Genomic DNA, 27,183 nt, shown 5'->3' on the forward strand with positions numbered 1-27,183 from the left:
CGGCGGCGGCGTCGCTCCGTCTCCCGGGCCCGGCAGGTGGAGCTGCTGCTGGTGGCCGACGCCTCCATGGTCCGCAAGTACGGGAAGGGGCTGCAGCACTACCTGCTCACCTTGGCCTCCATCGCCTCCCGGCTCTACGCCCACGCCAGCCTGGAGAACCACGTGCGGCTGGCCGTGGTGAAGGTGGTGGCCCTGGGGGAGAAGGAGAAGGGGCTGGAGGTCAACAGGAACGCCGCCACCACCCTCAAGAACTTCTGCAAGTGGCAGCACCAGCACAACCGCCTCGACGACGACCACGACGAGCACTACGACGCCGCCATCCTCTTCACCCGCGAGGTAGGCATCACCCCGACCGACGGCGACTTCGTGTCCCTCGAACGATGCGTGGTGGGGTGGCTGGGCTGCGGCGAGGCCAGCCCCGCGGCCCTCCAGCCACGTTGCCCCGCTTTGCCTGGCGGTTGCCTCCCCGCTCACGTCTTCGGCCTTCCCGTCGGGCTGCGCTGCGTCTCCGGGACTGGCACGCACGTGCGCAGCTGCCGGGGATGGAAGAGGGGTTGAAAACCCGTTTGCGTGTGCCCCCTCCCCTGCGAGGTCATCCCCACGGTGGGGACACACTCATTCGTGCCAGTACAGCGCTGGGACCCCTGCCAGGGTGGAGAGGTGGTAATTCGCCTGATCGGGGGACTCAGCTGGGGCCGCCTAACTTAGCTCTGCTTGAGAGATGACGCTGTTCCATCTTTCCCAGTGAGATGTTTCACGCACAGCCCCTCTCTTTCTGGGGAGGTGGTTCAGGCAAAAAAGGGCTGATAGCACTTCCCAGCCTAAATTAGTCCCCAAACAAACCTGCTAGTGAAAATGGTGGAGAACACCTTAAAAGTACACGCGACTTCCTTGTGGAGTGCGTTGAGATGCTATTTCCAGCAAGAATAGCTCCACCACACTGGAAGCCAGCAGCGCTTGTGGTTCAAGGGTAGGACGTAAATGCAAACCGCAGGTAAACAGAGCTGCAAATGTTGAGTGAGTTGGGCTGGTGGTAAGGGGATGCAGTCTCTTTCTCGTCCCCCAAGTGAAAAATGAGTGTCCTCATCAACTGTGGGTCAGATCCAGACGGTATTACCAATGCAGAGCTGTGCCTTGCTCCTTGCCTGGTTGTTAATTAGTTGCATTGCCAGAGGTCATTAAGGGACATTGCTGTAGTAGACATGTGGCCGAGTTTATGCAATGAAGTTCTGTAAGAATATCCCTTCAGCGGCTTGGGTTTGGTGTTTTCTTTTTTTCCCTTCCCCAAGTACGAAAAAAATAACTGCATGACTTTCCGTTCATTTGAGTTCTCCTGCTTTTCTACATCATAGGAGCCTGCCAAAAAGGATGCTTTGGATGGTTTGTGGAAGGAGTTGCTCCAGAAGGGGGGAAAAAAGCGCCTGGCTTGCTTTTATAGCTGTAAATAGTTGAAACATTAGGTTTTATGTCAGTCAGGCATCACTTGTACAGCAGGAGCCTTTTTTTGCAGTTTAAAGCCCATCGGTCCAATTTGCAAGCTTTCATTTTTTTATCAGTATAATCTGAATGAAAGCAGGTTACCTAGGCTGGGTCAGAATGCTCTTGCTTTTTGCTATAAACATCCTTTCTAATGGCTTATTAATTAAGCCTGGGCCAGAATCCATCACTTTTCACTAAAGAATGTTTTTTTCTCTGCCAGTATTCCCATGTATTTCCCTGGGATTTATTACAATTCAGAAACTCTTAGGGTGGCAGACTGTGAATCTTAACATCAATTATTAAGTTAATTTGGATTGAGATAGGATGTGAATTTAAAGTGCACTTGCTTCACAGATTCTTATCTGTAATTCTTTGCATGGATGACCTCCTGCCAGAATAAGAGTGTGCTGCTGCTAATCAGTAATCAACTTCCAAAGACTCCTGAGCAGTGCATCTTCCATGCATAGTGTTACTTCTTTTGGATGTAGGTAGTACCTAAACTAAACAAAATGTCACAGTTCCTGTGGTTTCCTTCCACTCTTAAGATGCAAATATTGCTTGCACTGTTACTTAGGGATGTAAATGCTTTGCAAGAAAAAAGCACAGGGTTCCGTTTTCTTGGTTTACATTTCAACACGTTTAACTATGGGATTAGCTCCTCAGTGCAGTTCAGTATAACTTAATCTGCTTTAATGATTTGCTGTGTGCACACGCACATTGTTTGGCATTACATTTCAGTATTTGACTGAATAGGAACAAGACTGTAGTTTCTTGCTACATGTGTTCATGATGTTCTTTGCAGGGACTGTGTGTCAGTCCACACGATTTTTATATGCTTACACTTGAAATGTCAACATGAATCTATTTACTCCTCTTGGAATGTAAACACAAAAAGGGTTAAAGGATGAAAAAGCAGTAGAGATGTTTCCTGGAGAAAACAGCCCCACTTTGAACTAAAGAGAGATTTTTTCCAGTTTAGCTTTTCAGTGAGAGTGGCAGCAATTGGCAGGAGGATCCAACTTTTACAACTGTGTTTTGAATGTATGAAGTACGTTGCTTAGCTACTAGACGCCAAGCCATGGCTGCATGTTTTGATGGGCTCTGAATACCGTCATGCTAATTTTTGAACATCCAGATGTCTTCTAAATGGCTTGTTTTTTAGGCATGGGGTAAATGTGTGAGGTACATTTTCCATCTTTGTTTACTAACTGAGGCCACCTTGAACTTTGTGTCTCTGCGTCAACAGAATAATATTTGCAAATCATTTGTCAGCTGAATGCATGTCCTCAGCCGTATGTAACTGTTTATGTGTAGTTAGAATCTAAATTATGCATGCCTGATGCCATACAAGTCTCTAATATAATAATTATCTTCGTTCTGGAGCGAAATTTACTTGGATGTTATTTTTGACACCAAAAGAGGCTCTCTGAAAACTCAAGCTTTACTTGAGTTCCTTATAAAGGAAGAATCCCATCAGAATTCAGCACCATTGCTTCCTCCTCTAATGTTGTCATTACTTGTTTGAAGATAAATTACTAACCACTGATGGACTAAGAGTGTGCTGGCAGCTCTTCCTTACTATAAAATTAGTACTGGCGGTTCAAATTATGATCATCATCGTCATTCATATTAGCAAGTACTTCCTATGCAAAAAGATTTTTAGAAGGAGATTTACTGATTCTGGATTAAAACATCCACTCACTTTCGGTCATAATCTGTATTTAATTTGATCAGGGCTTTAAAGCAATCATGCTGCAGAGCACAGTAAATAGTAGATAAATATGAACATGAGTTCAGTTTTGGGTGATACAGACAGCGTGTTAAAGCTGTTTTAAGGCTCTGTATTGCTTATCAGTGGTGGCAAGGACCACGTAACTATCCATTAGCTGCACTGAACCCTACTTTTACTCTGTAACTGCAAGGAAAACTACAGTAATGTGTCTGATCATTATTATCACCTATGTAGGAGATTGTGAAAACCTTTGGTGACACAGAAATTATCTGCCACTAAATATTGCAGAACCTTAGTTGGGTTCCACAGTGATTATTTAAATTCCCAACATCTAGTAAGTATATTTTCCCAGTGGTCTCAATCTCTCATTTTGACCCATGATGGCCAGTATCAAGCCTGACAGAGGTCTGACTTGTCAGTACCAAAAGGTGATCATTTTCTAATAAATCCCACGAAAGCTCTCATTAAGACGGTTTGGCCTTAACAACCTTAGAGAATACATGGGTCCCCTGCTGTTTGACTACTTTGTGGTTGAGTCCTTGACAGCAGCTATAAATTTTTGGGCTGCAGGCATCCTCAGAGCATCCTTCGTGGAGTATGGTGATGCAAGGATTCCATTATTTGGTGTCCAGGTGAGTCCTCTGCCCCATGCAGCAGTAGAGAAGTGGCTGTATGGTGGGAAGGAGGAAGAGCTTGTAAAGCCCTCTTCTCTTGGACGTTAGCTCATTTGGTTCTCAACGGCAGTGAAGTCAACAGCAAATTTAGAATTTCAGACTTTTTTATTGTGAACAGTTTTTGGAAGCTGGAAGCAGGTTATCTTCAGTCTTCAGGTTTTCATGGGTGCAACAAAATACTTGCCAGATTATTCGTCACAGTAGAAAAACATATCAGACGTGACTTGCAAACTGCACTTGAACTCAGGCTGTTCTTTTCCGAGGTCTAGCCTGCTCTGCAATTACCCTCTAGTATTCATCCAATCTGTTTCATTAGTGACCCTTAGTTAAATTTCAAGTGAACTATTGAATGCATTTGGACAAAATCCAGTTCTCTTCCTTTCCTTTCCCCCCAACTCTGAATCATGTGAAAATTAAAACAGATGCTTCTCACAGTAGATACAAGCAACAAGAGAAAGAAAAAATACTTTTCCTAAGTGCTTGTTAGCATCATCCATGATAGTACCATCATGCCTGGCTCTAACAAAAAGTTCATATTAGAGCCAAAGGCCACTGTCGTGCCTTTTTCCACACAGTAGTTATATGGGTCTTGTGTGTGTGATTTAGTTTAACTGTCAATCTGACAGTGCAGTTGAAATTTAACAGCAAGCTTTGGATTATCTTAGCTCTATAGATGATAATGTCATTGCATGGAGCACATGCTTTCTTTGGCTTTAGTTCCTTCTTTTTTTCTTTTCTGTATTACCATCCTCACACAATTATTATCCCATATTAGTAAAAAAGGTCACTGTACCAATGGTCAATAGAGTATATTTCACCAATGTTTATTATTATTATTTTGAAGAAATTATAATGTGATGTGTCTACCAGTTTTGTAGTGTTTTCACCAATTTTGTTGCAAATTAATACATTTAGATAATGTCCCTGGGGAAAATAAAGTGGGACATAATTTGTGCAGGAGAAGTAGCGTGATTCATGCTAATCTACAGATATGGCGTGGTTTCCCCACAGAGGAGCTATGGGTTAGGCAAGTTAAATCAAACATTTTCCCTTGTTCACCTATCACCAGTTTCATGACTGAAACTTTGCCCTTCCCCTCCTCATGCAGAATTCAAAAGCTTTATGTGCGTTTTTTCAATATTTTTAAATAACCTTTGGTTTGCATAATGCTGCATTTTTTTACGTGCTTTAGGAAAGAAAGCAGTTTTGTTAATATGTACGTTCAGAGTATAAAAGCTTAATCCAGTTTAGGCTCTGTTTCTAATAGTTTGTTGCAGAGTGTCCTGGGATAACGAGCTCCTATGGTCCTCATACCATATAAGGGGAGAATAAGAACATGCCTAAATATCCAGTCTGGTGAGGAGGTGGTTTCTGAAGCCAACAGGACATCACCCATGCATTGCGTTTTCTTGCATTTCACCTTACCTAGAATTCAGAGAGACAGCTCTGTACATTTGAGATTCAAATGCCCAAAACTCAGTCCTGAATTTAGCATATTAACCTGAAAGGAAGATGACCTCAATTTTTAAGTTAAACTACTGGAGTAAAATATGTGACTTTTGTTTTGGTCAGTATGGCAGGTATCACCACTCCTGTTTTCCCAGAAAGATAACCAGTCTTTGGTCTTTCCTCTCAAATTACAGCCATGGGAGGACAAAGCAGTAACCCAGTGAGTCTGATGGGGGTCCTTCCTCGCTTCAGAGCAATGGCAAGGCCCTCTCCCTGGTGCCCTAACCTGGACATCCCCATGAGCGAGACCCACCAGTGTCTCAGGAAGAGGACTTTTCACAGCAGTCTTCCTCCAGGGCAGCCTTCCACCGTTTTGGCTTGTAAAGTCTCTTTTTAAGTGTCGTAGTATCGGTTGAGGGGTAAAGTAGACAATTCTCTAATTACTTTGTTCACCAGTTAGCCCTTATTTTTAATACCTTTTGTGGTCTTTTGTCTTATGTCTTGTGCTCTTTTTGACTTCCAGACATCATGTGCTCCTGGGGTGATACCCATAATACTCACTGTTTGTGTCAACCTTACTTTTCTCCACATGTGCCATTCGGAGTTGCTGTGACATTAATAAACTTTCACCCACTTTGCAGAGTGGGGTGCGGGAAGGTGGATGTGTGGGTCCCAAATCGCACCTGACCCTGCCTTCCCTTCACAGGGCTGCAGTGGGAACGCTGCTGCAGGAAGTCAGAAAGTCATATTTAATTCCTTCCTCTGCTTGAGGGATTTTAGGTCTGTATCGCCCGCCTCCCAGGAGAGGTCCTTAACCGGTATGTTGTAAGCTGTTCCAGGTGTTAAGGAAACTTTCCACCCGTCTGACCAAAGCTATGTCACTGTTTAGCAAGTAATTTAAGATTCATATGGTGAGAAGGAGAGAAGTCGTGACCTGAAGCCACTGACTGGAGCACACCGCTTAGAGCAAGGCAGGCTGGGTTCCCAAAGCACGGAGAGAAGACTGTTTCTGTAATTTACTGAAGGACTGTTCAGTGTAAAATACGGAAGAGGCTGAGGAATAGAGACCAAGAATTAGGTCTCTTCATCAAGTGCCGTAAGCACTAACTGCAGCCTGGGCTCGGGAAACCTTTGGCAATGGGCTGCAACAGGAGGAGCCACAACTGCCTGCGTGCAAGGATACGGGCAGACCTTCATTGTAGACCATAGTCTGGCATAGACCGTAGGGAACTCTACTGAGAAACGTGCTTCTAAGTATCCTCGTCCCTGAAAGGAATTTGAAGCAGGATCACCTTCTTATTGGGCAAAGGCTTTAACTGATGAGCCATTGTAAAGAAACCAGAAAAGCAAGCAAATAAACACACAGAGATGTAAAAGCTGTTGGCTGTACTTTAAAAAGGTGATGTGCAGCTGAGCCTGATAGAAAGCCTATTCCTGTTGGTTTCTCGTACGTGTGATCTGAGAACGTCTGTAGGCTTAGCTTCCCTTAGGGGCAAAGATGGAGAAACATTAAGCATCTCAACCCCAATCAAGCTTTAGTATAAACTAAGTGCTAAGCTGCCTAGGACTGTAAAACTGTGGCACTTTGGAGCCCATAAGGTCACAAACTGCAAGCCCTGTGAAGGGTATGTAACTCAAAGACCAGAGGACGTGTGAGCCAATTTTGTTCTTCTGCCCTTACATTCCACCAAACTGTCTGTACTGGTGCTTAAATGCTGTTTTGGAATCAGTCCACGGGGTCTGGCCTAATATCAGGTTTCACTAAACAGTTTATTGTTGTTTTTAAGCCTACTGCACAAATCAAAGAATTTCAGGTAAAATAAGTTAACTGCTCCAGCAGGGAGCCGCGACAGTTATCTTCATTCACAACAATGCCACGTATACGTGGCAAACAGCCAGCTGCTCTTGATGTACTTATGAATGCCAAGAAAACTTGGCCTTTAATAAGCTGTCTAATTAACTACTAGTCTTATGATGTACAGCTCAGTTTTCCGAAGTCATTCCTTTGCCAAAGCCAAAGGCTTAACATCTATTGCCTCCTGTGTAGCAAATGAATTTCTTATTCATTCTTCTATTTTGAAACTACTGTAATGCAGATCAAGGGCCAGACTCTGCATTCCTTCTTTAGAAATATCAAGAAACACTTAGTCTTCAAAGCTTCTATTGCTATTTGGAGGCAATTACATGAGTATACAGATCTGAGTAAGCTATTAACTTTTTAAATAGAAGCCACACACCAGAGTGAAATAATCACTGGAAAGTGATTTTAAGTATCATGTGAGTCCCCGCTTTCTTAGTGCTTTAGTGGGAGTATGAAAAGTTGAGGAGACCCATGCAGATTTTTTAGATTGCATCATTCCATCAGGGCCTGTTTTTTAACAAAAAAAGATGATTTTCAAGGGAAATAAAAACTTTTAATGTATTCCCAGAAACTCTACTTCATAGAAGTCTGAGACTGCTTTCCAAGACTGCCCAGGAAACCTAAAAATATGGCTGTTGATGCTGGTAACAAATAATCCATGGCCAGTACTGCTACAGGAGGGTTAAGTCAAAAGAAATTTTGCCATAAAGACTTAAATCAGTGGAAGTGTAAACAGGCATGATTTTCAGTAACGTCACTCAAAATCATGCTGTTGGGAAGGTCCATGTAGCTAGGGAATGGTGAGTTGACCTGATAGCAAACTTTTCAGAATATTTGTCTCAGAGATGCCACTTGATAGGCTTCAATTATGTATATAGTATATACTATGTAATGCTATGAATAGAAATATATTAAAGTTCAAATCATGCAGAGGCAAGAGAATAAAGAATAAATGAGACTGTGAGTTGAGAACATAATGGAGCTGAGTCTTCAAGTAATCTGCCGAATTGACAATGTCAGCAGCTTAAAAAAAGCATCCTCATGCAGTCATGAGGACTGAACTCTGCAAGGAAAACCAGAAGGCTCAGCACATGCTCTCTCTTCAAAGCGTAGCCAACGCATGCCCTGCTCTAGCAGCAGACAGGCAACCTGTAGACATCCTTCCCCAATAACAGCTTCATACAAAGAAGCTAATGCCAGAAAATATTTCCTGTCCTTGTTTCCAAGACCCTTTACAAGCCTCCTCCACCGCTGCCCAGCTGGGATTTGGTAGGTGGCTGCAGGGCTCCCCACATCGCCTTGCGCAGACTGGGGAGGCAGCGCGGATGTGGTCGTGGAGCTGGCTGTAGGGAATGGGGCTTTACTGCATCACTGTCCACCGCCTTCTGACCACAGTGCGGTCGCTCTCCTCTCTTCTTTACAGGGACTGTTGGTCCCACACCATCTGAGGACAGCTGTTTTCCAGCTGTCCGTGGGGTGTTGGAGGAGCTTGGTAATTTTACAGAAAAGCAATTTTCTGTTTTCTGCTGTGGGATTTCCTAGGAGCAACCTTGAAGTAATACAGCCCTTCAAGAAATTCATTTTATCTGACCCGAAGTTAAGGTATTTCATAAAGAAAGCATAAAGCCTGCTTTGTTTTGTCTAGACAACTGTCATGCAAATGAGCACTGCCTTGAAAGTTACTAGTGGGCTGCTGAGATGTGTGGGTATGTGTCATACTCAGGGAAAGGAAGGAAGTGGAGGAACAGCGGTTTGATGAAGTGACTGGATTTCTGAGGAAAACCCAGGCGTGCACTGTGGTGCAATGTCAGTTACACGTAACGTATGAAAGATAACCAAACATTGCTATGTCCATTAGTGCTTGCATATGTACGTAGCTATTTTTTTGATGTCTAATGAAGGTTGTGTAACGCAGTCCCGTGCATAGCTTTCAAAATTTTGAGGGTGGGATTACTAACCAGCCAAGAGTCAGAAGAGCTGCTTACAGTTAACATCCCGGTCGTAATTTTCCATACTCGACGCATCCCATCAGAAGTAACTCTAAGGAAGTTTATGAGGTTGCCTGCTTAGGAAGATTGTATTCTTTTAATTATGCTTGCGTCATCAAGTCTGGAGAATCATTGTGAGGTCTGGTTGCGTCCGCTGGTATAGCTTCATAGCCATATCACTGGCGTAGCTTCCTCTTGTATGCAAATGGAAATAAATCATGCACTGGCATAAAACATCTGTGTGCTGATATAATTGTGCCCACACTGGGAGCAGTACTGATATAAGTATCTACGTAATAATGACAACCAAATACAAGAAAAGACCAAACGACGCAGAATCTGCATGCAGCAACAAGGCCTGAATTAATGCATTTCATACTACTAGTGGCACTGTCAACCTGAGAGTAATTTAGACCTCCTCCAGTAAGCTGCTTTCTGTCTGATTTATGTGCTTTTTGGTACTTGTGTAAGAATTTCAACTGCTCGTGTGGATTCAGTTCAAATTGCACTAGTATAAAGGTATCTTACTTCCTACACAGCTTATGATCATTTATTTAGACTGATTATATCACCAAGAAAAGGTATTTTTATTGGTACTACGCGCATGCATTTTTTCTGAGTTTTCTTACTCATGCTGCTGTAGGTAAACCACTTACAGTTACATTTATATAGAGTTTATGTAAAATGTACCCTTAGACTGAAAGGGTGAGATTCAGAAGTGATACATAAAGGGCTGAATGGATATGAACCCAAGCAAAAGTAATAGGTGTTTAAGGATTGTATCTTCCTCGTTGAATCTGCCCCAGATGTTGTTTGATGTTATAATAACATGACCTCACTTAGGGCCTCTTCCAACATTGGTCCAGAGATGCTGAAAATGATATAAAGTTTATTTGCCTAAATGCAACTGGAAAAAAATTTAATTTCTTTTACAGTACATGAAAATGAGCATCCTTATTCTGTACCTTCCTGTAAGCCATGCAGAGCCAGAAGCAAAGTCAGGAGAACTAATTGGATGTCAAGTGTGGGAGCCAGTGGGGTTAGAGAGAAAATTGTCTGCATAGTATCTGCATTACTACAGAACAGAAGTTTTTCTTAAACCATGGATTATACCTGTGAAAATCTGGGAATCAAAATACTTCTGAACTTTATTCCTTCTCTTCTTGTGAGGCTGTTTTGTTCATTGGTACTGTGGCATTTAAATCCTGACATTAAGTAGCACCAAGAGTGCGCTCACCAAAAAGAGTTCCCAGACACCTGGAAACCAGAACTGATCCCGAAATTCTTGCTCCATATATGTAATATTGCTATGTAATTTCAGCTTGAAAATTTCTTTATTTCATCTTGGGGAAAAAAAAATACACTTTTTTTTGTAAAGAGATGCTCTGTCACATTATCTGTGAACTCCGTGTGTTTTTCTTTGACTTCAGTGGGATTTGAATCCTGTGCATTTTCAAGTTTGCCTAAATTTGAAACTATCATAATCAATGAACATTGTTGACCTGAAGCTTCATATGGGATATCTGTTATTCAGATGGATTAATCATGAAAGGCTTCATAAAAGAAAGTCATTATAAAAGGGGATCTGAAGGGAAGAAAAGTCTTGAAAATGAAAGGAGAAAAGGTACTCTTTGATCATTTTGATAATAACATTTGATAATACTGTCATGCCTTGCAAATGACGATTTCATTCAACCACAATGAAATGTTGAAATGTTCCAAATAGCATGGTACCTACTTTTCCTTCTCAACCACAAGATCATATATATGCACATTCAGACTAGTATTCTTCCCTCTACTTCAGCAGAAGCACTGAAAAGTTACTGCTGATGATTAAAACACTATGTCTGACCAAAGCTGCCTTCATCGTTATCATCATTATCATTATCATTCTGGAATGGAAAGAAAAAACCTGACAATACCTGCATGGTTTTTGGAGACACCCCATATCTACAAGTAGGAAACATGGTCAAGTTGTTGCACTAGTAAGACTAGGAATCAAGGGATTTTACACTCTGTCATATCACTGACTTTTTAAGCAACCTCTGAGAATTGCTTAAATACTTGGTATATTGGGTAATAATCATTGTACTACTTGACAGATGTGACATGAGGTTTAATATATAACAATCTCATTTCTTTAAGAGCAAGTATAAGACTTGCCTTTGGAAAAGGAAGGTGATCTCTGGTTCAAGGACTGATCAGGAATCTGAAGCTTTCTCTCTGTGCCTTGGTTCACCTGTAGATAAAGACAGTATTCTGTTTTTGTTGTCAGTGAAGAAATGCTTCTACAGCATGTGTTTTGAGTACCTAACTCAATGCAAGTTTGAGCCTCTATGCATTGCAGAAATACAAATTGAAAAATAATTAATTACAGAATGTATCCAAATCCTGTTAAAGTCAATGAAAATACTCCCACTGACTTTACCAGGGTGGGATTGGGCCATTGTGCTTTTAAACTGCATTGTCATCTTTAGATGGAAACTTATACTGATGTTTTTATGCAGGTTCTCCTGTTTGTAAAGGGCTGGTGACTTTAACCTGTTGTTACCTATGGGTGTAAAAATTTATTTTAATGATTTTTTTTTTCTTTCCTTCCTGGGCAGGATTTATGTGGGCATCATTCATGTGATACTCTGGGAATGGCAGACGTTGGGACCATATGCTCTCCTGAGCGCAGCTGTGCAGTGATTGAAGATGACGGCCTCCATGCAGCTTTTACAGTGGCTCACGAAATTGGTATGCAGTGCCTTTTCTGTTCCCTTGCCAAATCAAACACTTGTAACAGCTGCATTAGTAACCAAAATACTTCGCAATTAATTCCAGATTTCCCCTGGTCCAGATACTCACTTGGGGATTAAGGCTGTATACATATGCACTTCAGGGTTAACTAATAAGGGATCAGAAGGCAAGTGAAGGCGCACAGTAGGTGTTTCCTTTCTGACAATGTCGTTTCTAAGCAGTAGTTGAAGTGAAAATTCAAAGGCTACTGCTACTGTCCAAAGATGTTAATATGTGTCCCTCCTGAGAAAGCATTTGGCCCATCTATTGTAATTCATATGCATTTAGTGCATACACAGTGGAAAATAACTCACCTTTTTGAACTACTTGCATGCTCTACTTTTACAAAACTTTTTCTTGGGAGAATGTATTACCTGCAGAGGAAGGCTTTTGTGGAAAAAAACAGAATTCTGATCTTTTTCTAAGTATATGGAAATTCCACCTTTATGGTAAAATATTGTACTAATGTGAATCCTGAAATAAGTGAAATAGTGTTTAGGTGATAAAGGTTTGATCAAAAAAACACTAACTGTGTTTCAGTTTCCACCTCAGTGGACAGCAATTTAATGTAGGACCCTTACATGTACCCTTTTCAAGATTTAAGGATTTAAGGTAGAATTAGTGACAGAAAAAAGTCCGTATTCTGGGAGATTACGTCTGTCATGATATATTCCTTCAGAGAGACTGCTGCGATCTTGATTGTTTTTAATTTACTAATGTTTTGTGAGCTGTGTTCACTGGAAATACATTTGGTATGAGGGCTATTCACTTTGGTGAGTGAACAGCAATTTAAAAGTGGAGAACATGCCTTTTTTTTTTTTCCTTAACATTCTTGGAAGGCAATAACAAGGAAAGGGGAACATTCAGAGAGAGCCAATTGCTGAATTGCCTTGTATCTCATGCCAAACCAAAGTAAAGTTTGCTTTGGGAGTATCGTTGCAGTAGTTCAATTTTCAAGTAGCTAGCAGGTACAGCCCAAGAGTTGTGTGCCTTATATATACATCTGGCTCAGCAGCCAGAGGTCACCAAGTGTGAAAAAGCTGCTGGCATGTCAGTGACCTGACCCTTCAATGATTAGTGAACCTAACCCTACTGCTCTTATGGTGCTACAAATAAATGAAATCAGTAGTGGCTGGAGAGGAATCGTGTTGCATGGAAACATAAAATGTTGTGGCAGAATGAGTCCCCAAAACAGAAGTTTTATTTTAATAAACAAGAATATAATTATAAAAGAAAAAGCCCTCTGAAATCACTAATTCAGAGCATTTGGAGATAAGTACAGCAATACATCAAATACAACTTTACATCAGATGAATTTAGTGGCATCAAACTTGGATGCTGTGAAGCTAATGACCCATCACGAACCTAGAAATGGGACAAGCAGATAGATTGGCAAACTTAGCCTGTCACTCAAAGGCCAGTCTGCCAGAGGGGCTGTTTGTCTCTTCTTGCATCCAGAAGTGATGCTTACTGCTGAAGGTTAGTGGGCATTGGTGAGGTTGGATGAGGGAGCTTCTTGTGATGCCAGTGTTAATATGTCTGGTGTGTGAAGAGGTAAGTAATGTGTCTTGACTACCATTTATCAGCAATAAATACATGTTTAGATAGGTTAAAAATGAAAGAACATAGACTAGTAAAGATAGGGATGAACAGTAAATATAGATATTATTACCTTAAATTCCACACAAAGAAAATGTAAACAAAAGTGAATTATTTTTAGTGATCTAGAAGCACATTTTTGAAAAAGAGCCACTTTCATACCTAGACGTTTACAGGAATCTGTAAAAGCTATAATTTTCAATGTAAAAAAGGCATGAATTGAAATGAATAAATAAGTACCCTAATGGACAAAAAAACCTCTAGTTTGAGGTTGTTTAAAATAACATCCCTTTTTTTTCTCCTCACCATAAGATTTTAGGAAAGGAGGGGTGTCAAGTCACAGAAAGATCTTTGTGTGTGTGGCCTGAAGTGGGAAAAGTTGAGAAGAAAACACAGCTAAAATTGCTTGAGTACTTACATTAAATTAAAGGTCAAAAAAGGATGAAAAATAAAAGTGTGGCATGGGTACCCTTTAGTTAAGCACTTTGGGGAAAACCTTGCTTTATTTTATTTGGAGACCAGATCTCTTCCTACAATTCAGAAGTCTTAAAGTTCCCCCTGTCCTGTGGGTAGGGTATAGCTTTAATTTTACAGCGGCTTGGTTATTTGGCGGAATTCACCTGGCAACAGAGGAGATGCCCTGCAAGACAGAGGGGATGCTAAGGGCTCTAAGCCTAAGATGCTCCTTTCTGTCAGTAGGAAGAGCAAGGTGAGCCACTAAGTGAATCAGAGTCACCATCTGCAGTTTTTTAAAATAACCCTGCTGCATGTGCATGGGTAGCAGATGCAGCATCATTAACATGGACTTGATCTGGAGAATGGCTGTGTCCTCACTTTGACTTCCAAGGGGATCTGAATGCTCTTGTTTCCTCCCTGAAGGATCCAAGAGCATTTTTGAGGATCAGATTCTTTCTCTGGAAGGCAACCAAAGTAAATAGAACTGCAGCTCAACCAAACAGGACGATGCATGACCCAGGGGCTCAGGTTGGATATGTGCATAGGAAGCTAAAAAGCAGCCTGCTACAGAATAAAGCCTGCCACTTCTGTTGCCAGGTTTCTACTACATTATGTCTTAGATGTTTATTTTATTTCTTTCAGATAAAATAGATGGATTTTGACCAGTGGTTTTTGAGGGGGAGGGTATGAATGAGCAGCAATAACAGGCAAAATCTCCAAAGAGCTGTAAACGAGAGCACAGAAAGAAATAGATGCAACCAAATTCTTAGTACAACTGATGAGCTGACAATAAGAAGTGGAGATCCGTATGTAAAGATTGATGAGGTAGGACCTGAATCTTGTCCTACTTGTATGCAGGAAAATCAGGAATCATTTGTCTCCAATGTCAAATGCAGAAAATTAGGATAAAGCAACAAAAAACAGGAGGAAACCTTTTAAATTTGAATGTGATAATCCAGTTTCTCCTCAGAATAAAGGGAAGCAGTGCTAATAGCATAAATGTTATTTTTAAATCATAGCCTGTCAAGATATCCAGCAGCTAATGGTAAATCCATATATGGTTATTTTCTAGCAGGGAAATGTTGCTATCAGTTTGGATAGCAGTAGCTTTGCTGTCATAAAAATAGCCTGCTGGATTCTTGCCTGAAATCATCAGTTCAGCTCCATGTTGTGGCATACGGGTGTCTTTTTTGACTTTAAGCAACTCCTTCAGCTATGCCTCCATAGCTTTGCAGGGATATCTGAGCTAGTTTAGGCACAGTATGTGGACATTCTTTAAGTCTTTGTTATTATCAGCCTACTGTTGGTAAAAAAATGATGTTTCCTTACTTCATGCACTGCTTCACAGAGATATCTGGAGAAAAGCATTGAAGAACCTATGATTGCTCATAATCTCAACGTTTATTTAATGTTTTTCATAGGTCAGCACTAACATATTGCTTCTCCATATATCTTTATTAAAATAACCATCAGGAAACAAAAATAACTAGATTCTTACTCTAATACTCTGTACTTTTGGGTTGGAGATTTGTTGCTTTTACAGTGTTGAATTATAAGCCAACCTGTGCATCCCATGAAGATAAGCATGATCCAACATCACCAGCAGAGTCAATTAATTTGAGGTTACGTTTAACATCTCTTGCAATGGGATACATCCAGTACATGACAATTCCTTGGTTAGTAGCCTGGTGTTACATTTTGTGATGCAGTCATGGTCAGAAATTTCTGCTGTCTTTGGCTCCTCCTATGCTGGAGTCCCGCATGCTTCAGTACAGACAGCCCACCATCCTAAAGGGTTTGTCATCTACAAAAACAAAATGAGGAGAGATCAAGAGGAAATAAGTGGAGGTACTACTCGTTTTATCAATAGGTAATTTCCCCAAATCACAAAGGAAGTCTCAGGGAAAGCCAAGGATTAAACTTGTCTCTTGAGTTTCGATCTAGTCCTTAAATACAAAAGCATCCTACCTGCAGTCTTAAGCAGTCAAAGCTCCAGTTTAGTTCAGTGAGAGTTACATGGGTCTAATAACTTAAATTATATGTATCTTTATTCTTTCCATCAATCTTGAAGAACTTTTTTTTAAGAGGAGGTGCAGAGAACACGCTGCCTTTTTGCTCAGTGGTAATGTTCATTTGACCTTTTGCAAAGTTCTTAGTTCTCTGTTATGCAGCCATGCTGGCATGCTATTACTCTTTCTGTCCTCCTGAGTAATATGGTTTACTGATGTTCTTTCCAAGTATTTTATTTTTAGAATATAGCTTTAAAATTGCTACATGGAACTAATTAAAATTCTGTTCATTAGTTTTCTTTTATCTTTTACATGTGACTTTAGAGAAGGGAAGGCCAAAGTGGGGCATAAAAGCAGTCTTCAAATATATTAAAATATCGTTGCAAAAATTTACGTAATAAATCATTCTCCATGTCCACCTGGGACAGCACAAGGGGCGATGGCCTTAAATTGCAGCAAGGGAGATTTACTTTAAGCATTAGCCAAGATCATCTAACCAGAAGGACAGTTAAGGGCAGGAATGAATTGCTTGGGGAGGCTGTGAAATCTCCATTACTGGAGGTTCGCAGGACCTGGCTTGCTAAAACAGCTGTGGCTTAGGGGATGCTGATCCTACCCTAGGGCAGAGGGATGCACAAGATGGCTTTTCAAGGTCTCCTCTCAGCCTCATTTTCTATGGTTATGTGAAGTTATCAGAACTTCTTCCACAGCTATACTGTGTAACACCTGAAATCAAGGAACTGTACAGAAAACAAAACTAGAAAATAGCGTGTTTAATACTGAATCTTTTTCAGCATGCCATCATTCAGTGGCATCTGCCACCACTGAGGACAAAAATATCACATGGGCTGTCAGCCAAGTGTAGTGCTTTATTAGAGAGCATAATTTTATGTAAAGAAGCCATTTTAGAAGTAAGGTACCACTCCTGGGGTCCCTACTCAGGTGGTTCACTGAAATACGTCAAAATACAATTTTGCTGAATTCTGAGTGGACTGAAAGTATTTATTCAGAGCCTGAGCCTGTATTTGAGTTGTAGACCTCTGTAGAAAGAGGGCCATGTCTACCAGGTCTAACCTGTGTAACCTGTATAGCAAACTGTATGATTCTGACCCTTCTTCAGAAAAAACTGAAACCAAGAGCAGTGTGTATGATATTTAAACGGTAGTCTTGCTTTTGATGTCCATAGAAGAGTAAAAAAATACTCTCATTCCATATTTTACCACATATTCATTTTGTATACACTCGAAGGTAACTAATAGTCATCTTTTCTTTTCCACTGCTGAACATGTAGCCCTTTGATTTCAAGGCTGTCAAGATAAAGCAGATAAAGACAAGCTTCAGACTTGACAGGTACAAATCTCTTGTAGCCTTTCATTTAAAGGGGGATACATTGCCAAGGGCACAGAATCTCATAGGCACATCAAAAAATGGTGAACGTTGTCTGACTTTCATATTATGTTTCCCTCATGACAGACAAAGTTTAGGCAAATATCCAGGTAATCATAATTAGGCAGATTTGCTTTCTTAAAACAACAAAAAAGAGAGAGAGACAGTACACTCATCCAAGTCTTCTCTGATGACATACATTTGCAAAATTGCTTGATTCCTTCTCTTTGAACCTTTTTCAAAGTTCTATCTAAACTTCCTCTTGCAAAAGCTCTTAAATTAAGCTCTCTTGAACGTAATTCCCTTTGGTTAAGAGAAAAGATGGGCAGTCAAAGCTAAGCCTTCACAAGAGGTGAAGCGTGGGGCAGAAAATTTAACTGATGCTTCAAAAAACAAATGTCAGCTGTACAAAAGGTTGCTGGTTAAAATTTTGGGTAAAAATTCTTGGCTTGTCCAACAATATTTTTATTAATTTATAATGTTATGAGTAATATGTAATTTTTCCACCTGCAGCACAGATGGTGCTTAAAACAAACCTTTTTTATTGAAGCCAAGACAGTTAGTATGGAAGAGTGGAGAGATGGAGGTGGGAAATTGATATGATGTAGAAAAATTGAATCCTCAGTTTCTGAACATGCTTGAGCTTTTCTTTATCTACCACGTACTTTTGAGTAGACTGGGCATCTTTGCCTTCTTAACATGAAGTGATTCTGACAGAGCAGTGAGGAGATGGAGGGCTGAATTCTCAACCAGAGAATTCAGGAAGTGACTCAGACACAGCCTGAATTTTCAGAAGTTTTCTGGAGTTGTGCTGATCTTTGTGTACATGTAACCTTGTGAAGAATTAGATTAAACAAGCGCTATACTTTGAAAAACTGCTATGGATCCTGAAATATCATAACAAAGCCAAATACATAGAGTGAAATATCAATATCTCTGCAACCGTAAGGGAATTGAGAATGAAATTGTGTTTTGCCTTTGTTTCAGAACAATCATTATCAAAAATTATTTTAGGGACATGGTTTAGTGGTGGACTTGGCAATGTTAGGTTTACAGTTGGACTCAAGATCTTTAAGGTCTTTTCCAACCTAAATGATTCTATGATTCTAAAAGAAGTCCACTTCAGCTGTGTGTGCCTGAACCCCCAGTCTTCTATATCACAGGGGAAAGTAGGGATTACTTTTCCACCTTGGCAGGTAAATACTACCGATACGATCATGTAGTTTTTGTGTGGAAAGTACTTGCGGTACAGAGAGGAAGGCAGAATTACCCAATAAACAGGCAGCAGGCAATGCAATTTTTCATTCTTGCTCTATCCTCCCAGAGTTCGTTCATTTACCATGAGCTGCCATGAACTCTGTTCTTCGCAAGTTCCTCTGAGTTGGACAGATGTGAAATGGGTGTCACCATCTCCCACTTTTTCATTAAAATTAATATTTATCTTCTACATGCCCCATTAATTAGCACAGCAGATGTAGCGTGGACCTCCAAGACCACATCTTTTTAATGATTATTTGAGTCTATGTAGACATAGTGGTTTCTGATTGCCTAGTCCGCATTGCCTGGACAGAATCTTGCCTGCAAATTGTCTGTCTGACGGGGGTTGATGTATCTGTGATCTCCCACAGAAGTCTGTTATAACAAGCTGTTTCAGCAGAAGTTTGTTTTGTGTAAAGTCTGCAGGACTGGTGTATGAATGTCTGATTGTGGCTTTTTTTAATGTCTGCTTCTGAAAAGAAGCTGCACTTCAGACTATTGTTTCATTCAGTCTGAAGAACTCTTTTAAGCCAGAAATATTAAAAACAGCCTCTGGGCTGGAGATTGAGAAGAGAGAGTGATTTTTTTTTTCCCTTTTTCTTTCATAAGTGATGGATAGCAGTCAAAGAAAAGAAAATTGGAAGGAAAGTTCAAGTATGTAGAAAGAGGAATAGCCAGTTTTATATTCTATGCACGTTTTTTGTAAGCTTGTGTGTTTCAAAACACTTCTGTTTTATAAAAAAACAATCATTATTGCTTAGGTCCATCATTTTTTATGCAAAATTCCCATGACTTCAAGAGGATTTCTGAGTGATATCAGTATGCAGTTCTTAACAAGGAGTCAAGTACTCTCACAAGTTAGAAAAACAGTACATGCAGAAAGAAACGGTTTTATTTTAAAAGAGTTACTGCATGCAATCTTTGTTTAGCAAAGGAGAGACTGAGAGGCTCATGCAGAAGGTATGGGCTAGTGATTAGACCAAGGAATGTTGAGCCATTCAGGAGCTTCGTGAATCCTGATCCTGTGAGAGCCAGTGACTCACTGGGTAACCTTGGGCAACTCACTTGACCTTCTTTTGTACCCCAGTGATCCCCACTGGAAATTAGGTGAAAAGCATGACCTCACTGAAAAACACATGCTTCATCGGAGCTCAGCTTTTCTGAGAAAACAAATTACAATGCTTGCAGCATTTTTAGCATGCTGTGTCACTTTGCACGTGTCCTGTGGTCAAACTCAGTGCAAGAGCTGTACTTTGATGTGCTCTTCAGTTCAAGCACTAGACATCTGTCCATAAACACGGTTGTTGGGGTTTTTTCCAGAATAGCCACCACAATTTGTGTTTTAGCAAAAGCTGGGTTTTACTTGCTGTACACTGGGGATGCTTTTTGTTTTCTTTATTCCTATGCTTGAGATACCAGTGGAAAATAAATTATATTAGAGTAATTTTTGCATGCTGTTCACTCAGAGAACCTCTACAGATAGTCTGGCAACATATTTTAAGAAAATCCAGAAATATCCAAACTTTTGTTTTACTTCCCAGCGCTCCTGGGGAGAAAGTAGCTGCAGTGCAGTGTGCTTCACCACACATCCGACATAGCTCTGATGCACTCCTGATTTGCCTTCAGATCTCTTTGTGTCCTGATATTTAGAGAGGATGTAAATTTTAGCTGACTTGTCATAATTGCTTTGGAGTATTCCCACCTTGTATTAGGAATATTCACCCCATTTCTACAAGGTGTAGGAATTCTTTTTTAATCCATTTGGGGTATTATTTCCTGTTGGGCTGTAACGGGGTGTTGGCCTTCAGTAGTTGTTGGGGTAGGGAAGCTTGTGCATTGCAAGGTCCACTCTCAGGAATGCAGACAGTGCAGGTGAGCTGGGATCCAGGGGCTGATGACTGCTGTTGACTCCTTCATTTCTTGCTTCAGCATCTAAAGAGACTGAGCTGTGCTGAGAGCCCCTTGTAGATGATGTTCCAAAATATACTAGGGTCCAAAGTCTGCAGGTTGCTTTCATACTGCTTTCAACAGTTTACTGATGTAATCATGCTTTATCTCACCTCAAGGGGAGAAGCAAGGCTGTGAGAAAAGGCTGTCAGTCCATTTGGGTGGTTGGTCTTTTTGCTGTTTGGGAAGGAACCAATTTACAAGAAGGCTAGCTCCTCTTCACTTGCATGAGGGTAAACCCTGCCTCCTCGCCATCTGTTTCTTTTACCATTTTGTGCATTCCTACAGCATAACTTAACTAAACACCATCCTGCTGGTAAAATTATATTATGTCATTTTCACTCAGTAGGAACTGTCAACACCAGTAAGATGCTTCATTAAGCAGAAAACATCAGATGATCTACTAACCCATTCTCAATCAGTCATCATTTACACAGCTGCTGGGAGCCTTTTTTTTTTCTTTTTTCAATAGCCTGGTTTGAAGTTCATAGTACTACAAAATGGTGTGGTGCTAAAATTGGCATTGTTTCTAAAAGCCTTCTTTATAAGATTTGTGTTCCTTAAGTCTTTGCTTTTCCCAAAGCTTTCTCTGGAATTACGCTTACATACAGGATGTATGTACATACCTCACCAGTAAATGCCAGAAACCACCTTAATGTCCTGAGCAATATGTGATAATACCAGCATGTTCATGCATGCGAGGGGGGGAGCAGACTTTTCAAGTAGGAAGGGAAGTGTTTTAATTCTTTAAATTTAATTTTGTTATTAATTCTTTTTATTAATTCTTTTTATTAACTCTTTAATTCCTTCTTTAATTCTTGATGCAAAAGGACAAAGGCCACAGGTGTAGAAGTACTTTGTTGTTCTCACTTCTGTGCTAAAAAAGAGCATACCTTAGCTAGGCAGTACTTAGAGACTACAGATTGCTGTGATATTTTAAATTTTTATTATTTTTAATGAAATGCAAAACCAGTTGTAAAAGTCATTGGAAGTTTCTCATATGCTTTTATCTGTTTTAAGTCTGGTCAGAATGCCTTAAAAGGCAAAGTTAGGACAGAGAGAGATTTAGGTTGTGATAAGAATTAGGAATTTTAGTTCCATAAAATTCTTTGAAAGTTGTATTCGCAGTGTTTGTAAGCACGCATACAAAGTTAACTGGCAAATCGGTATAACTGGCAAATCGGTATGGAGACCTAGAATCCATATATTTAATGCTATAAACAGCTATTATCCTCACTAACATCCCTGGTGGCTAATTTAGAAGCTCAGATACCAATAATCAGAACTATATGTTTTGGAAATTATTTGCTACTTACTAGTTCTTTCCTTGTCATGACTTTTTAAAATTATTTTTGAAAAATTTAAAAATAACAAGAGATTCACAAATACTTGGGGAAGCTTCTCCTCAAAAACCTGAAGGCTGCCAAGTAAGTGACTTAGTTCTCATCATGCATTAGAACAATGGCCTGATTAATATGACAAAGTAGACACTGTTAATGGAGTATGTCCTCAGTTCACCCCATTTATCACTGGAAAGTATAGAAGTTATGCTGCACTCTAATTAAAGGTGAAGCCAGTAGCTTGACACTTTCCAGAAGATGACCCTGTTTCAGTTTCCTGTGCTTTTGCCAAAGCATTTGGGATGAAATGTTCTGTGCTGAATAGTTGTCTGAGAAGCATTTCATTTATTTACTCTGAACTTCTCCAGAGACTGTCCAGCCATTTCTGAGAGGGAGAGTAATTTGCAATCATCTTATGGAAAAACTTTTCAGTCAATGTGCTCAAAGTGAAGAGCTTGAAATTTGTCTGCAAGCTTTCTCATATCTGAAGGATATTTTTTTTTTTTTTGGTCTATATGAAGGAGGAAAAAGGAAGGAAGAAGAACAATTTCAGTCCACAGTTCAGCGGTTACATTCTCTGCGGAGTCAGCGTGTCTGTCAGAGTAGAGAGGGAAGGAAACTACACCGTCTTTAGGCAGGGAAGCCAGGAGCAAGCTAAAGCACAATATACTCCCTGGACTGCTCCAGGGGCATTCACATTGCTTGGCTGTAGGATTTCCGTAGTTTGATGTGGTGTGACCACATTGCTCTGACAGTAGGTAGTCTAAGCTCAGGTTGCTTACAGATTGCACTGCAGGAGGAGCCAGGGCTGAAAAACACACGTAGGAAACGCAGAGAAGTCTTTCCAAATCCAGGGTCGATGAAGTTGGTGCAAGTTGGAACTTAGACACACAAAACCTGTGTTAAAAAAAAGTCATAGGTAGCAGAGAAACTCAGAAGTGTCCAAGTTGCACATTCAGAAGCATCAGAGTTAACGGGACCTGTACGTATCTACACTGTATTAAGTCTTCTATTACGTGCTCACATGGGATGTCTGTCAAGTAAGATGAAAAAGTTGCGAAAGGTGAAGTATGGTTACGCAAGAAAGGGATTGTATAGAGAGCAAAGTTGCGTCCTAAATGGGTGGAGTGTTGCAGAGCGGTATCAGAGGGTGTTAAGGTTAAGAAACCTGAATTCTGAACTACAGGACTGAATCCTTCATATGACAAGAGTTTTGGGTAGTTCTGAATGGTGCTATAAAACGTTGACCAGTCTGAAAAATTAAGTTCTCAAATTGCTGGTTTGCACCCAACGATTATTCTTACCCTGCACTGAACGTGCATTGTGTGCCATGTGATGTTATTCAACCAAACTTTTTGACCAATTCTCCAGCTTTTATTATTTACCCAGAGCTGTTTAGTACCAAGTCCAATGACTTAGAAATGAAACTACTTTTTCACTGACAGAACCTCATTACCTTATTTCACAAGCATGCTGCAGTGAAGTAATTTCTTGCAGTGTTGCAACTATGAGCAGTCTTGGGACATTGAATACAAAAGCATTCTTCCTGCAACCTTTAAGTGTACAAGTCGTCTCAGAGAAGATTGCTATAGTGAGGCTTAGGTCTAACCAGCATGCTGTTTTCTTGTTTGCTGGGCTAATTTTTTGCAAATATTTCTGTTTGATTGATTGGTAGTATATGCATATTCAAGTGCACAGATACAAGTAAAATAGAAGAAACTGGCTGAAACTCCTGAACAGCTCCGCAAAGCAGAGTGTGTGCAGTCCTGATTTAAATGGGGAGCTGAGCCGCATATTGAGGGGTCCATCAACAAAAGCTAGAGGAAAGGCCTTAAGCCCTCTCTAGTAAATGTTTGCTTAAGTTAGCAGAACACTGGTGAAACATGCTACAATGAGTTATTTAATGTCAGCAGAAAATTATTCTAGTTATATTACTACTAGGCGTGTGTTGAGGTTCATTAACCTGTCAGCTCTGCTCATAGTTGTCAGACACGAGGTGTGACCTGGTGCCATTCAGTGCTTAGCATGAATACAAGCTTAGCAATAACACTGTATAGAGCGGCAGCCAAAAATAACATCATCTTTGCTTTTCCTGAAGACACTCATCATCGGTGTCTAGGACTTTGGCAAAGTCAGAGGTAGTCCTCATTGGCACAGTAGCTGCTGATTTATTAAACGCTTAGCCTGTGACACTTCCACAGAATTTGCTCTATAGGTTAGAAGTGATGCATTGATTATTTGGTTACTCCGTCAGAGAAATGTGTCTGTTTGAAATAATAATCTTACTAGTGAATTATTTTGCTCAACACCAGCATTGGCTTAAATAAAACAAAGATGTTGTCATCTCTTCAGAGCAAGTATTTATGCAGTGCTATATCAGATTGAAACTTGACATGTCCCTACTGATACTCAGCTGTGTCTCAGTGCAGAGTAGGAATAACATTACTGGCCCATATATAATAAGTATTGCCAAAGGAAAGTGGTTTTACCTATCAGAAAAAAATAAGCCCAAATCATGAATGTAAAACACACCAGTAATTTAGACATGACTTCAATAAGAAAGTTTGATTCATTATGTTTTTGCAGCAATGTGCTTTTGATATAGCATTGCAATAGCAATTAGCAACAGTAGTAAGACGGAAAGGAGTATTAACTCCCATCACTGTTAAATCAGCTTCCTTGAATAAATTCTTACTAGCATTTATAATACTTATAAATATAAGGCCTTATACAGGGCCTTTTATTCAAATAGTAGCTGTATTTGAATGATGTTGGTAAATGTGTGCACATCAGGGGAAGAGAGGAAAAAAGAGAAGTGCCCTCTTCCCGCCTCTCCTCCCGTGGAGATTCAGTATCTGCAGAAGACAGACTGGCTGTTGTCAGTCATCACTGGTACAACTAGAAGTGACAGATCAAGGTCCCCTTGTCACTTTTACTGTAGCTCCATCCCTAGGCCAGGAACCCAGCATGTGAGTAAGGCTGCCAGGTGATACCTTGGCTTCTCTCACAGGACAGAAATCCTGATTTCTGATCTCCTGCAGCCTTAACACAGACTTCTGGTCAGATAGCTGCTTTTCTAATCTCAGATGCAGCTCGGCAGTGAGTGCTGCGATGAAAACAACGTAACAGCAAGTTTATATAAGGCAAATAGGTAAAAGCTGCTGATTTTCTTCTTTCCCAGCCTGTATTGTAGGTATTATTATTGTTATTGCTGTTGTCATGCCTATTACTATGGATATCAGACTATGATATCCTGCCATCGGTGTCCCTACTTGTGTCACTTTACACACCTTACTGCTAGTCTACAGCAGTTATACCAAAACATGAAGCCAATAGTACATAGAAGGCTTTTAGTTATTGCAGAATAATACAATGTGTCTCTTCAGCTGCTATTTGAGGGCATCCGGTTTATTTCTCTGCAGTGGCTTTGATGGGTGGTCTTTGTCCTTATCATTAAAACACTCTTGGTCTAGCCCTGGATGTCTGATTAATCATGTTCTGGCCTAGGATGAAGATGGTGAGTGTTAAGTTCAGGCTTGAGCTCCCTGCAGGTTTGGTTCCCATTCAGTCTTCTCCTCTTGCATAGGAAGTTGGCTGTGAAATAATCCAGTGTGGGCATGGAAATTAAAGTTAAACCTGATGTTTACAGAGGGAACAAAGTGTGTTGCCTGCAATCTATTATTGTTGCCCGGAGACTAGAGAAGATGGGGATCACTGATCTACAGAAAAAGTTGCTGTTGCATTTAAAAGAACTCATCTAGCACTGGACTGAACTCCCCTGGTCATTAAGGATTTTTACAAGTTCCATCATGTGCTGCTTTGTGTGTGCATTATTTTGTGTTCTGGAGTATAAATATCCAATACCATATACATTTAAAAATAAAACCCAGGAAAACTAAAATCCTAACCAAAACCATACTAAAAAGCATCCTCCCACAAAACAAGACTCTTTACATGGAAGAGAAATATTTGAAAACATTATTCAGATTGTTTGATGTATTGTAGAGGGTACTTGCACTTCAGTGAGGAGTGCACCTTAAGAATTTACATACAGTTTGTTTAGTTGCTCCATAAATGCTAGCATTTTTGTCCATTTAGAAAGACATTATAGCACCTTTCTCGACAGTTGCAGAACATCTTTAAAGTATTAGTCTTTCTTGCTGAAGATGATTTGGAAAAACAGTAAGAACTAAATTGTTGACTAACACAAATGAGTACAGTTCACTTTAATCTTCATCAGGTTTCAGTTAGCACATTTCAATGACATGTCAGCTGATGGCATTACTTCCTTCCTATGTGTAATGGTGTAAACTGTCACAGCTTTTTTGCCTGCAAGCAGAGATACCATGTTTCAAGTGGCCTGCTTTAGGCTACTGTTCAAAATTTGAGAGTGAATTATACAATTCATTTATCTTGACTGTGAGCTCCAGCTGGTAAACTCTGTTGTGGATAGTCATATAATTTCATTTATTTGTTTCATTTCTATAGGGCACTTGCTTGGGCTTTCCCATGATGACTCCAAATTTTGTGAGGAGAACTTTGGCTCCATGGAAGATAAGCGCCTGATGTCCTCCATTCTGACTAGCATCGATGCTTCAAAACCCTGGTCCAAATGCACTTCAGCAACTATAACAGAATTTTTCGATGATGGTCATGGTATGTATTATCACACCTTGTGTCAGCTACATGTTAGTTTTTGCAGTGATCTGGTTTTTTTAATAAGAACATTTCATACCAGTTTGTTCATTCATTGCTCATCTTCAGGACTATCTTGGAAGTGCTTGCAAAAAATGGCAAAGGTCTAAAAAGCTGGCAGTCTCACCCTCCCTTTGCATGGGTCAGATGCAAGAGAAAAGAGTTGATGGAGAGTGTGTTGGCATTAATTTGGTTTGGAACATGGAGAGGTTTTTTTAAAAGCATGAAATTAGTCTTGTCTTCCCAAATGTCACAGATATGAGCTCAGAGAGTACTTTAAACAGAGGACACAAGGAAATGGCTTTTCCTCACAGAAATTAGAATGGATGATATGGTCTACTTAACGTTAGACTACAGATGTAAGCAGAGTATATGTGTTCTTGTTACTATTAATGACATTTATTATGTTTATAATGCCATTATATTTATTGTGTTTATGTAGAGGGGCTGTAAGCAAGAATTAAGACTCCTCTGTGCTGTATATAATAAAAGATTACTTCTGCCCCAGGAGCTTATCTTCCAAGTCACGT

The 27,183-nt window shown here is 40.3% G+C and overlaps 1 protein-coding gene across 1 annotated transcript in view; it reads left to right on the forward strand.

Moving 5' to 3' along the window:
* ADAMTS5 (ADAM metallopeptidase with thrombospondin type 1 motif, 5) overlaps positions 1-27,183 on the forward strand; it is a 50,671-nt gene that overhangs the window by 10,548 nt on the left and 12,940 nt on the right. Inside the window, exons 5-7 of the mRNA XM_010585333.1 lie at positions 1-336; positions 11,790-11,922; positions 26,447-26,614. The exon at positions 1-336 is cut by the window's left edge and continues 68 nt beyond it. Coding sequence (XP_010583635.1) covers positions 1-336; positions 11,790-11,922; positions 26,447-26,614 — 637 coding nt within the window. The remainder of the gene's footprint in view (positions 337-11,789; positions 11,923-26,446; positions 26,615-27,183) is intronic.

The sequence above is a fragment of the Haliaeetus leucocephalus genome, unplaced genomic scaffold (assembly GCF_000737465.1).
Source record: "Haliaeetus leucocephalus isolate CR32 unplaced genomic scaffold, Haliaeetus_leucocephalus-4.0 Scaffold93, whole genome shotgun sequence".
NCBI lineage: Eukaryota > Metazoa > Chordata > Aves > Accipitriformes > Accipitridae > Haliaeetus > Haliaeetus leucocephalus.